The following is a 12,369-nucleotide window of genomic DNA, read 5'->3' as shown; positions in this document are numbered from 1 at the left end:
ATCATTACCATCAACAGGTTGAGACAACTCACTAACCTTTAAGGGAAACACATGTTCAAAAAACTCAGCATTTTTTGTCTCCATTATAGAATTTCTCTCAAGTATGTCACTTTTAACAACTAGAAACCTATAGGCAGCACTATGTTCAGCATAACCTAAGAACATGCAATCAACGGTTTAGAGCCTATTTTCCTTTTCTTAGGATCGGGTAACATTACCTTAGCTAGGCACCCCCACACTCTTAGATATTTAAGGTTAGGTTGATAACCTTTCCACAACTCATAAGGAGTTTTACCGGTTTTCTTATGGGGTATTCTATTTTGTAAAAAACATGCAGTAAGCAAGGCTTCCCCCCAAAGGTTATCAGGTGCACTAGAACTAACAAGCATANCATTCATCATTTCCTTAAGGGTTCTATTTTTCCTCTCAACTACTCCATTAGATTCAGGTGAATATGGTGGGGTCACTTCATGGATAATCCCTTCTTTAACACAATAGTCATTAAACAAAACATACTCACCACCTCTATCTGATCTAATCCTCTTAATTTTCTTATTCAATTGATATTCTACTTCTGCTTTATAGGTTAAAAACACATCAAAGGCTTCATTTTTATGTTTGATTAAGTAAACTTTGGTGTATCTAGAATAATCATTTATAAAGGTCACAAAATAATTTTTACCTCCTCTAGACATAGTTTGTTTCATATCAGCTAGATCAGTATGAATTAACCCTAACAGTTCAGTTTGACGTTCTATAGAAAAACATGATTTCTTTGTTAATTTAGATTCTACACATATATCACATTTACTACTTTGTTTATCATGCATATTAATTAATCCTAGTAGTTGTAATTTCATAACATAGGAAGAATTCACATGTCCTAATCTAGCATGCCATAAATCATACGAGTCAACAATATAAGCATAAGAAGACGATTAATATTTCCAAAAATGTTAAGTACAAAGAGACCTTGATCACAATATCCCTTCCCCACAAAAACATTATTTTTTGTCATAATGATTTTGTCAGACTCAAATGACACTTTAACCCCCACTTTTCCCAGTAGTGCCACAAAGATTAAATTAACTCTGATTGATGGCACATGTAGCACATCACTCAAGGCCAGAGTCTTTCCAGATGTGAGTTTGAGAAGAACTTTCCCTTTCCCTAGAACAGGAGTGGTCCTGGAATCACTGAGATAGACATGTTCTTCTCCATCCCCTACACTAGTGTAAGAGGTAAAGGCACTTCTGTTTGCACAGATATGCCTGGTAGCACCAGAGTCTACCACCCACTTGCTCACATTGGTCATCAAATTTACTTGAGAAACGATTTATTGGGACGGGATTTAAGAAAATCATTTTTTACTCTACGCCAGGTGGGTTTAGATTTATTGGGACGGGATTTAAGAAAATCATTTTTCTTTTTGTGATCAGGTTTGTGTGCGTACCTTTTGGGAGTAGCAACGTCCGGAAGTGATTTTGCGAAGACCGTCTGGGTTCCAGAAACAATGGTTGGGTTCTCCGAAAGCATGCTATTGGTTTGGTTCTCTGAAGGCATGTTGTTGACGTCAGCCATAAGTCCTTAAGATTGTTGTAAAATGCTGACAGAATCACGAACAAATTTTCCTGAGGCGTGTAGAGTCACTGTCCTTAAGGACTTATCCGCGGTGTGCGCAAGTCCCCCAGGATACAACAGGAACTTCTCAAAATATTTCTGAGGATATCAGAACTAGCAAGGAACTCTTAAAAGAGTATAAGACTAACCCAGAATATTTTAGAAAAGAGAAAAGAGCTAGAGAATAAAACTTAGAAAAGAGAAGAATGATTTTTGGTGTGTCTTGGAATGAGAGAAATGCTCTCTATTTATAGAACCAAGACAGAATCAATTTAAATGAAAGAAATTAAAAATCATAATTGATTTAATAAAACCCGAACGTTGGATTGAAAAACGTTGCAATGCTTTAAAAGCAATTTGAACGTTGCTCTAAATAATTTTTCTATTGCTCATTTAATAAAATTCAACGTTCATAAGCAAACGTTTAACAAGCATTTCAAATTTTGCAATATTAATATTAATATAATATAACAAAAAATATCGTCCATATAAAAGAGACGATCACCCTTTTCATTGTAAGTGATTCCTGTCTCAGTATTAATCTGTAGGGTTATAGAGTGAGGACAACAGTAGAAAGGGTTGATAATTGAGCCTTGATCTGCCATTGGAGAGAGGAAGGTGTTTGATGGAACCACACTGTCTTTATTTGTGTCTTGTATCTGCCGGCCTAAAATTCCACCCTCTATTCCTGGAAGTTATAAAAGTTTATGCTCATTCACAATAGGTTGCTTCTTTACAATAAGCATATGAGAGGCGATATCGACTTTCCAACCTTGTTGTAATATATCTAAATTATACAACCAAACATGTCGATAATAACAAAGGAAGAGTGCACACAGTTCAAGTACAAAATATAATTGTTAGGAGTATAGATGGGTTCTGTCAATTAATCCATGAAATTGACATTCCTCAAATGTTAATTTAGTAATCCTAAGTGTCGTTTGTGGCTGTCGTTAGAGGGCTTCATCGGTGGCCCTACCAATTTTGATGTGTCACCAACTGTGGTAAGGAATCCTTATGTATGTTGGTTCTTCGTTAATATTTTAATTTTGTTTCCCTTTTGTTGCCTCCCAGTTTGGTTGGGATGCATTTTTGCTTATAGGAAAGGCAAAATCTGATTGATTATGCATGCATTTTTGGCTTTCAAGAAAGGCAAAATCTGATTGATTGTGCATTTTTAGTTTTTCAGGTACGTTTCTTTACCTTTTAATTTTGGTGTTTAAGTCTGCATTTAATTCATTCTTTGGAATTATATTTCTCGTGTTTAAGCAATTTATAATCATATTTTGTGTTTAACTTTTCTTGGTTCTGGTTCCTCTATGTTTTTTAGTTTTGTTATATGTTGGTTCGATTAAATGTGTTGTTTTGTTTAGTTGACCTATAATGCAAAAAGCATATATTCGACCATAACACGAGGAGACACTAGTGGAAAATAGGAGTAAGAAGTCGGATATTACGTTTCGGTTTCTCGAAAATCGAAGTATATGCAAACGTGGTGGCATATTTGTAATTTCAGTAAAGTTATAGGCATCGGTTGTCCGGGAACCAAAGCATAAAGGGCCAATTACCTCGGTTAAAGTAAGAAACTGATGCCTAAGCTTTTGCAATTTCCCGCCTTCAACTGAAATTTTGCCTTGTAGGTAGTTTAAATTATACCTATTGCATTGGTTAGCAGAGAGCCGAAGCATAAAGAATCAATTACCTCAGTTTTTTTGAGCAGTCGAAGGAGCATGCTCTACAATATTCACTTGCCACCCTACCTCTCACCCTGCCTGTTTCGCTAACAATGTTCTAAAATTAAGTTTAGGCATCGGTTTTGTTGGGCAACCGAAGCAGACAGTCTTTGCAATTTTCCACGTGGACCTGATAAAGCTTTTATGCTTTGGTATAGTGAAGACCCGAAGCATATACTATGGGTTTAGGCATCGGTTTAGTGGAGCACCCGAGGTAGTAACGTGTTATGACCTCGGTTCAGCTTAAAACTAAGGCATAATGCCTTTATATTTTCACCCCAACCCAAAATTACCCTACGCTCATTCTTTTCTTCCTCCGCTGTTTTTACTTCCTCTGTTGTCGCTGCTGCAACCACTACATCCAATCGCTAGCGCCGCCGCTCAGGGTCATCGGTCTGCCTTTGCCACCGCTACATGGTCGCCGCTTTGTCGCCCCCGCTATAGTGTGCTCATGGTTCCTCTTCTCACAGAAAAACTCAAATAGCCCGCCTTGTTGCCGCTGCGTCGCCGTCGTCGCCTTGCGCCGCTGCCTCGCCTTCGTGTTGTCAAGACGTCCTTGCCTTGTTCTCACTGCCACGGTCCTCCTTTGCCCTTGCGCTGCTGGACTTCGTGCTGTCTTGGTTCTTGGTGATAAGTTTTCAGAAAAATCCTCCATTTTTTCTCATTGTATGGGATATGTAAATTTGTGTATGTACTGATGATGATGATGATGATAGGCGTGGTGATGGGAAAATTTGTGTATGTACTGATTATTATGATAGGCGTGATGATGGGAAAATTTGTGTGTCTACATGTGTTTGTATTAATTGTGTTTGTATTATAATTGGTTGAATAAGATTTTATATAATTTGTGTATGTAAATTTTGATTTATGTTTGTTTTAATTGGCTGAATTAGGTTTTATATAAATTTAGAATTAGGTTTTATATAATATTTGAATTAGGTATTGTATAATTTTGAATTATTTTTATTGAATTTGTTGATAATGTAAATTAGTATATAAATTTGAATTCAGGATATAGGAACATAATCTTGATTTGGAGATGAAATAAACCAAGGCTAGAAACTATGAAACTAATTAATGTGTTGTTTGTTTTTGTCTAGATATTGTATTGTTGTGGTGAGGTTTTATACGCCGACATTTTCGATAGTTGATCGACTTTCATGCTCCCAGGTTCCTACTCTTAAAATTTTCCTTTTAATATGAACTTGTTTGCTTGAATATATTCGTGCACATTACACGAGTGGATGGCACACGATAATAATTAGGTTTGAATTTTATTTTCTCTATTTCATATACATTAATTGAAATCATTGTGTTTTATGCAGAGATTCAATGTGATTGTTCCAATTCCAGAGAAGACACTTAAACTCGTGAGGAAAACACTGGCTAAATATGTAATTCAATTATATAATAGTATGCAGTAGATATTAGGATATAGTAAATTCTAAGTTTATGCTCCTAAGTTGTTTTATTATTTGTACATTATTATTAGATTGATTTATGTTTCAAAGTTGATTTATAATTACATTGGATTGATTTATGCTTCTAAGTAGTTGATTTATGATTACATTGAATGTATTTATGTTTTAATATAATTTTCATTCAAAACATATGCTTCTAGATTATTCTGGATTGTTATGCCTGTAAAATTATATGCAGGTCTATTTCTACAGTTGGGAATGTTGCAGAAACAAACATGTTCTTAAAAAAATAGGGGAATATGCCTCGGTTGTGGCCATAACGAGGCATTAAACCACCCTACGGCATCGGTTCAGGACCGAACTGAGATATATATGAAGTCTGGCGAAAGAGAAAAAAAGACCATATTACCTCGGTTCTGGTCTCAACCGATGCAGTAGAGGTTGAGATACTGCCTCGGTTCAGAGGGAACCGAGGCATAAAGTCCTGTAAAAAAAATTAGAAAAAAAAAGAGATATTGCATCGGTTGACTACGAACTGAGGCGAAATAGTTCACCTTTTTGTCTCGGTTCACAACCGAGACATAAAAGTCTAGACTTTTTGGCTCGCCTATATATGTCTCGGTTCAGGAACCGCTGTCAAAGGGCGAAAATAGCCGCTGATTGCACTAGTTAGAAATTCCCTTGAAAACCATTTCAAAGTACAAATTACAAGCCTCAATGACAAGGTTATCTTGTGTGGACCATCAATGAGTGTGTTGTACGTTACGGAATTAGACTTAACAAACCTTCCTTCAACAATTCTCATAACCAAATGGCAACTCTTATTTCTCCTATTTTACACACCCCATTGATCAAAATCTCGAAAGTATATGTTATACAACCGAATTAAGTACTTGTATCTTTTATACAAGTATGAACTTTAATGTTCCCTTTTAAAGTAGAAAAACCAATTACATGTGACAAGAGTCTCTTATTGATATAGTATCTTCCTTGCATGGTCATCATAAATAAATTGGATAACTTAACATCTTAAACTAAATAAAAATGACATTTCAAATTTAGATTGTGTGTACTTGATTTAATGTTTTCTCATTTTTTAAATAAATACAACATTCTACCTCTTGTTGAGTTATAATGAACTCAATCTAATCTTCTTCAAATAGATTCCTAAAAGAGTAACTTTTCGATTGAAATCTTTTATTGTTGAGTATATTATCAACTATCAAAAGACGACGTAAATCCAAATCTCCATTAATATTTCTCTATAATACGTAGAATTTTGACTTTCAAGAGTTAAATGTGCACATTCAACTCTATCATAACCAAAATTACTCTCACAAAAGATGAATTTTTATAGGATAGGGATTTATGTATATTTTTAATATTTGATAATCTAATAAAACTTAAAACATTTCAATTAGAAAGTATGAGTTATCAATGACATTGGAAGAACGTGAGATTGAGCTAATTCAAACTCAATATGAGATAGACTGGTTTATTAATTTGAATAAGAAAGGAATTCATTTAATGAAGTACACACAAAACTTAAGTATCCTTCTATCAATCTCTCCACTACAAAAATTTATGAAATTATTGAAGAAATTTTACCCAGGAAATAAATTTGTCGGTAAATTTCAATTACTGATGGATTTTACTGACAAATTTTGAACTTTTCATTATCAACATATTTTACTGATGGAGATGAAATAATCCGTCAGTAAAATTCATTAGTAATTACTAACAGAAAAATGTGTTGGCAAATGAAATATGCATTATAGACAAAAAATATATCAGTAAATTTGTCGATAAAATAGACGGCAAATTACTCACCTAAATATCACGTTTATTGTCAACATAAACTCGAAATTTCAGTGGCAAATTTTGCATTCATTTTTTCAGGTTCATATTTTCTTAGAGCCTCCTCGCCACCACTACTACCTACCACCACTGCAATCCTCAGAGTCTGGTCACCTCAAGGATTTTTGCCCTGGGTGCATTAATAACGGTGTAATGATCAAACTTAGGCATGCGGGGAAAGTCCTTTGGTCGAGAGCCTACTCCTTTGTCGTAATTGTCGAACGCTTGGTTGTTCTCCTTTCTCTTTACGCCTATATCATCTTCTCGTTGTTTTTTTCTTTGTGAGATTCACATATCCTCCATTCGAATGACCTTAGTCATTCTTTCCTGAAGTTCCTCCATCGAATTGGGATGTTTCGCATATAGGTATTTCGACACGTAGCCCGGTCTCAAGCAATTAGGCAGATTGTTGATGATGAATGTATGATTGACACCCTTCACTCGTCTCGTTGCCTCGTTGTATCTCTGCATGAATGCTCTAAGAGTCTCGCCCTTTTCTTGTTTGAGGTTAACAAGTTTCGCCGGGGTCACCTCCTCCCTTCGGTTGACAGTGTGAAAGCAGTCTACTGAATTAGGGGGGAGGGTATAGTACCATTCTAGTGCTTCACCCTTCAAAGATAGGGAAAAAGCCCTACATTTGACTGGATCACTTCTAGAGTAGAAAGCCATAGACTCGATGAAGTTTCTGATGTGGTGCTCCGGGTCCGAGGTGCCATCAAACCTTTCTATCGGTGGCAGGGGCCGGTCGGTCATAGGGGCTTGCATAACAACTTCTGTGAACGACAACAGGTTGGGGGGTCGAACGGTTTGTGAAGGTGTTGGTTGAGTGTGAACGTTGGGTTCCCTGTTGTGACTCCCCTAATTATTGTTCCTGTTGGAAGTGGACGTTTTTGGTGGAGCAGGTGGAGGGAATCGTCCTCTTAGAGTAGCAACCTCCTCTGCTTGCTTAGGTTGTAATTCCTGTTGTTGGCATATGGTCTGGGCTTGCTTCTCTATCCGCACTTCATGGGCCGCCACTTGCACCACTTGTGCTTCTAACTGGGCCTGCAACTCTGTGATCATGTCTTTGGAGTTATTGTTGTCCATGTTCCTTGTAGTCACCATTGGGAGTCTTCAAGTCTCTAGCCCCACGGTGGGCGCCAAAATATTTCGGTGTAAATTTTGTGGGACTGAGACACTAACCTGGATGTCATGGATTTCCTGCTTTCTAGCACTTGGACTGACCGAGTTGCTCTTTCTTCCTAGGTCTCGACCGCTTGCTCTCCTTTAGGCTAGACTGTTCGGTGAATTTTGATCTTTGATCGGAGGGGGAGGTACCTGTAATAGCACTACGACGCTCAAGTTAGGAATGGTTTTGGGAATTGTGTATCACAATTGTATGTTTGAGTTGGATCAAGCGTTAGTAGGATGTAGTTGAGTTTGAGTAGAATGTGAATGGAGTATGATTGAAAGATGATTAGGAGGTCTCTGGCTTGTGGCCCTGGTTCTCTATTTATAATTTGTCTCATGAACCTTGAAATGATATAAGCCCAATAAAATATAAACAGAATAAAATATAAACAAAATATAATATAAACAGACTTACCTGAAAATCTGGTTAGTTGCTAAATATCTTTAAATAGAGATCTTGATTATCCCTTGATTATTTTATCTTCTGCTTATCAATATCTTTAATAAGATATTCTTGATTATCCTTTGATTATTTTATATCTTAATAAGATATATCGTAACCGCTCGACCCTGATATCATACTGTACAGCTTTAATTCTGAACTGTTTTTACAATGCAGAAGAATGTATATTTACTGAACTTTGAACTGCACCATAAATAGTTAACTGAACTATGAATTAAAAAAAAAAAGATTTATTGAACTGTATTGCAGTGTAACTGAACTAAGAAATAGTTCAGTTTAGTTTTCTTGAAATATTTTTTAGTTCAGTTCAGTTTATTTGAACTATATTATAGTTAATTATAATTGGTTTATAGTACCGTGCAAATAGTGCAGTTTGTCCTGTGAGACATGTGCTCAAGGCTATGCTTTTGGAAAATACTGTGCCTAAAAAACTTTCTTTGATGATGGAAAGAAGAGAAGGGGTTTTTGCCTGGGTGGGTGAACGAATCATCAAGTGTTGTTGATGATATCAAGAAAGGATGGTCTGGAATCCATGCAAGTTGATTGCAACAATTTCTTAAATTTTTATCGTTGGTTTGCTCACCATGTTCTCAAATCATGACAAAACTTGATCAAATAGTGTTGACTCTAGACTCAAATCACCATGTAACGACATTATTTAAAATAACATGAGGCAACTCTTACAGGGCTCCACAGCATTTTTCTTTTTCTTTTTCCTTTAGAAATTGAAGTTGAAAATTGAAAATTGCAGACACTGCATAAGTCTGGTAAACAATTGGTACAGTGGCCAATAGAGGAAATTGAAAAGCTACGAGAAAAACCAGTCAATTTGCAACCCCAAGCCTTAAAAGGATGCAAGTTGCTTCAAATTAATGGTGTCACAGCAACACGTTAGAATTTATTATCTATAGTATTAATGTAGTAAAATATATAATCAGGATCATGGTTGCAAAAATGTTTTTTTTACGAAAAACTTTAGTATTGATGAAAAACAACCGCTATCGTAATCTTGCACCCCAAACTATTTTCTTGAATCTGCCATGGTCAATAACTTTGCTGTCATTGATATAATAAAGGATAATAGGAATAGTGATATACAAGATAATAGAAATTTATTTCCTCACTCTTCCGTTGATTTTCTTATACAATACATTTATTTAGTCGCCTAATGCAGCCGATACCACTGATGAAATCAATTTTATACCTGGAGAGCAATTTGAATACAAACTTCCATATCCTTAACAATCATAAGTAGAGCCACTATGAATGCGTAGACATTGAAGCCACCATTAATTTCCACCTACATTACAGACAAAAGCATGCATATGTTATTAGTATAACTCTTAGAGATTTCATAAATATCTACAGAAGTGAAGAAGTTAATATAGTATTTTGACTTTTATATCGGAGTTGGACTTGATATAAAAGTTAACTTTCTTCTATGGACAATGATATTTTGACAGCATTTTTTGACAATTTTTTTTATAATGAGACACGTGTCATCGTTTTATTTGTCTATTTGAATTTATGTTTAAAAAATATTTAAAATGGACCAATCACAAGCACGTATGCGTTGTCAAAAAATTGTTAAAAAAGTGTTGTTAAAAGAAGTTTTTCTTCTTCTATATCCTGCTTCTATACACGTGCAAATACAAGTATAAAAAGTTATTTTAAATCGGTATAAAAGTCTTTTTCTAACCTAGAAACAAGTATTCATAGACATGACATGACATGATAGACAAAATAATAGAATTTTTATTCTTTCGTTTCACAAAAACAACCTTATCCCCCCACATTCTGGATCTATTATAAGGTCTCAATAACTTTGCTATATTTGATATAATAAAATATAATAGAAATTGTGATATACAACATATATAATAAAGCAGACATAGAATACATTTATTTACTGACTTGTTGCAAGCGATACCGATGCTGAAGCCAATTTCATGGCAGTAGTAGTGTTTTGTGTAATATCATTAATTGACGCATTAGAGAATTTCATATCCTTAACAATCATAAGTAGTGCCACTATGAATGCGTAGTCCACGTTAGGATACACCATGACATTGAAGCCTCCATTATTCTCCATCTACATTACACACAGAAATATGCATCTTATTAAGTAAGAACAAATCTCTAACTTACTTAATTACTTCAGTAAAGTTGAATCTAATCAAAATTCCATTACTTATAAAAAAAAAAAAAACAAAATTACTAACACATAAAAATTACCTTAGCTATAATATTAGGAGATTCACCGATATAAACTGTACAGGAGCTTTGAATACCAGAAACGATGACTCTAAAGTCACTTTTCTTTTTCTCTTGGTTTTTTGCAAGGAACACGTTTAATTTAGTAATTCCAGGTGGGATCGATTTATTATTGATTTTCTCCACAGAGCATAGCAATTGAGATGAATCAGTGCTTTCACCCTTGAAAACTTTGCATCGCTCATGCAACGTCACAGCCTGCATAATGGAAATTAATTAAGAATTAAAAATATGAATATTAAAGAAATCAGAATATCATCCCACGCAAATATTCAAAAATTTTATCACAATCAGTTCATAATAAATATACTCCAGAACAAATTTAAAGTAGGTGAGCGAATATGAAATAAATAAGTACTTAGTATAAATGAGAAAGCAAACCTTTCTGTAGAAGGTGACGATGGGTTTTTTTGTATCATCATATAAGACACGACGGTTGTGAAGTGTGAAAAAAGTATCGTCCATATAAAAGAGACGATCATCGTTTTCATTGTAAGTCTCTCCTTTCTCAGTATTAATCTGTAGAGTGATGGAGTCAGCAGAACAGTAGGAAGAGTTGATAACTGAGACATGATTCGCCATTGGAGAGAAGAATGTGTTTGATGAAACAACACTGTCTTTATTTATGTCTTGTATATGCCAATTTATATAGAGCAACTGTTTAAGTTTACCAATACCAATACCAATCTGCAAGTGTATGGTATCTATCAAATTTACACTCACACGACTAAGTCAAGATTTTGGCAGCACTATTCAATAAAGTGTTCAAACTTAAGTATGCATGTGCAGCAGCGGAGTTTGATGGTTAGAAGAGGTACTCAAACTTTTTTATATAGACGATATTTTAACAATTTTTTTTTAATAATTCTTTGACAACAGAACACGTGTCATTATTCTATGGTCTGTTTGAATTTATTTTAAAACAAATATTTGAAACAGACCAATTACAAACTTTCACGTACTCAGTTGTCAAAAAATTGTCAGAAGAGTTGTTAAAGAGACTTTTTCCTTTTATATTTATATAAATTAATATATAATTTAAAATATCTTTAATTTTAGTCTATTTTTAATATATTTTATATATTAATTTATTACTCAAAATACACTTATACATCTATATCAAGATTTTAACGTCATCTCTTAAATATTCGTCACTGGGCACATGGTGAGAACATCATCTCTTAATGAAGTTTTGGAACTTATGTGGACAAAAAAAGGACGCGGAGAAGACTTGACCTTAAGAGTGTATGGTACTATTGACCTTAAGAGGTTATTTTATGTAATGAAAAAAAAAAAATTTATTTAAATTTTGAAATTAATATATATATATATATATATATATATATAATTGGAAAAAAGGTAGAAATATTTTTGTTTGTAAATATAAAAAAGTAAAAGTGCATTAAAAAAATTGTAATATATGAAATTAGATTTACAAATGAAAAAACTTATTAAAAAATTTATAATATTTCAAACCTGGTGAGGAAAGAAATATATGAATAAATTTTCATTTAAAAACTAATTTAAAAAATGTACACCTGATTTTTTTCTTTCCATCTCATATTATATAATGAACCATTTATTCGTCAATAACATTGATTTTATGTATTTTAAATTACGATGTGTTACTCTACAAATTATAAAATTTAAATTTTAGATATTTACAAATTACAATTATGAAAATGTGAGTGTAACTAAAGTCATCACTCTCATATTTTAACATCCATGTTTGATAAAAAAAAAAAATAAACACAAAACTTTATATTATAATAAAATCGTAAATTATTATCAATAAATATTTTATTTGATTTATCAACAAAATATCACT

The 12,369-nt window shown here is 33.9% G+C and overlaps 1 protein-coding gene across 3 annotated transcripts in view; it reads right to left on the bottom strand.

Annotated features, from left to right (window-relative positions):
• LOC106758848 (protein LURP-one-related 15-like) overlaps positions 1–11,292 on the bottom strand; it is a 44,299-nt gene extending 33,007 nt beyond the window's left edge. Inside the window, exons 1-4 of one of the 3 annotated variants that reach the window (XM_014641842.2) lie at positions 10,923–11,291; positions 10,503–10,739; positions 10,168–10,359; positions 9,304–9,567 (exon numbers count right to left, since the gene is read on the bottom strand). In XM_014641842.2, the coding sequence (XP_014497328.1) occupies positions 10,174–10,359; positions 10,503–10,739; positions 10,923–11,123 (624 nt within the window). In that variant the 5' untranslated portion in view covers positions 11,124–11,291 and the 3' untranslated portion in view covers positions 9,304–9,567; positions 10,168–10,173. Of the gene's footprint in view, positions 1–9,303; positions 9,568–10,167; positions 10,360–10,502; positions 10,740–10,922 lie in introns of those variants that run through there. The other 2 variants (XM_014641841.2, XM_022779833.1) reach the window with 2 other exon arrangements.
• Between the last annotated feature and the right edge of the window lie 1,077 nt (positions 11,293–12,369).

The sequence above is a fragment of the Vigna radiata genome, chromosome 4, assembly GCF_000741045.1.
Source record: "Vigna radiata var. radiata cultivar VC1973A chromosome 4, Vradiata_ver6, whole genome shotgun sequence".
NCBI lineage: Eukaryota > Viridiplantae > Streptophyta > Magnoliopsida > Fabales > Fabaceae > Vigna > Vigna radiata.
Note: the sequence above shows the minus strand (reverse complement) of the source record. Positions and strands in the feature narration are given on the sequence as shown.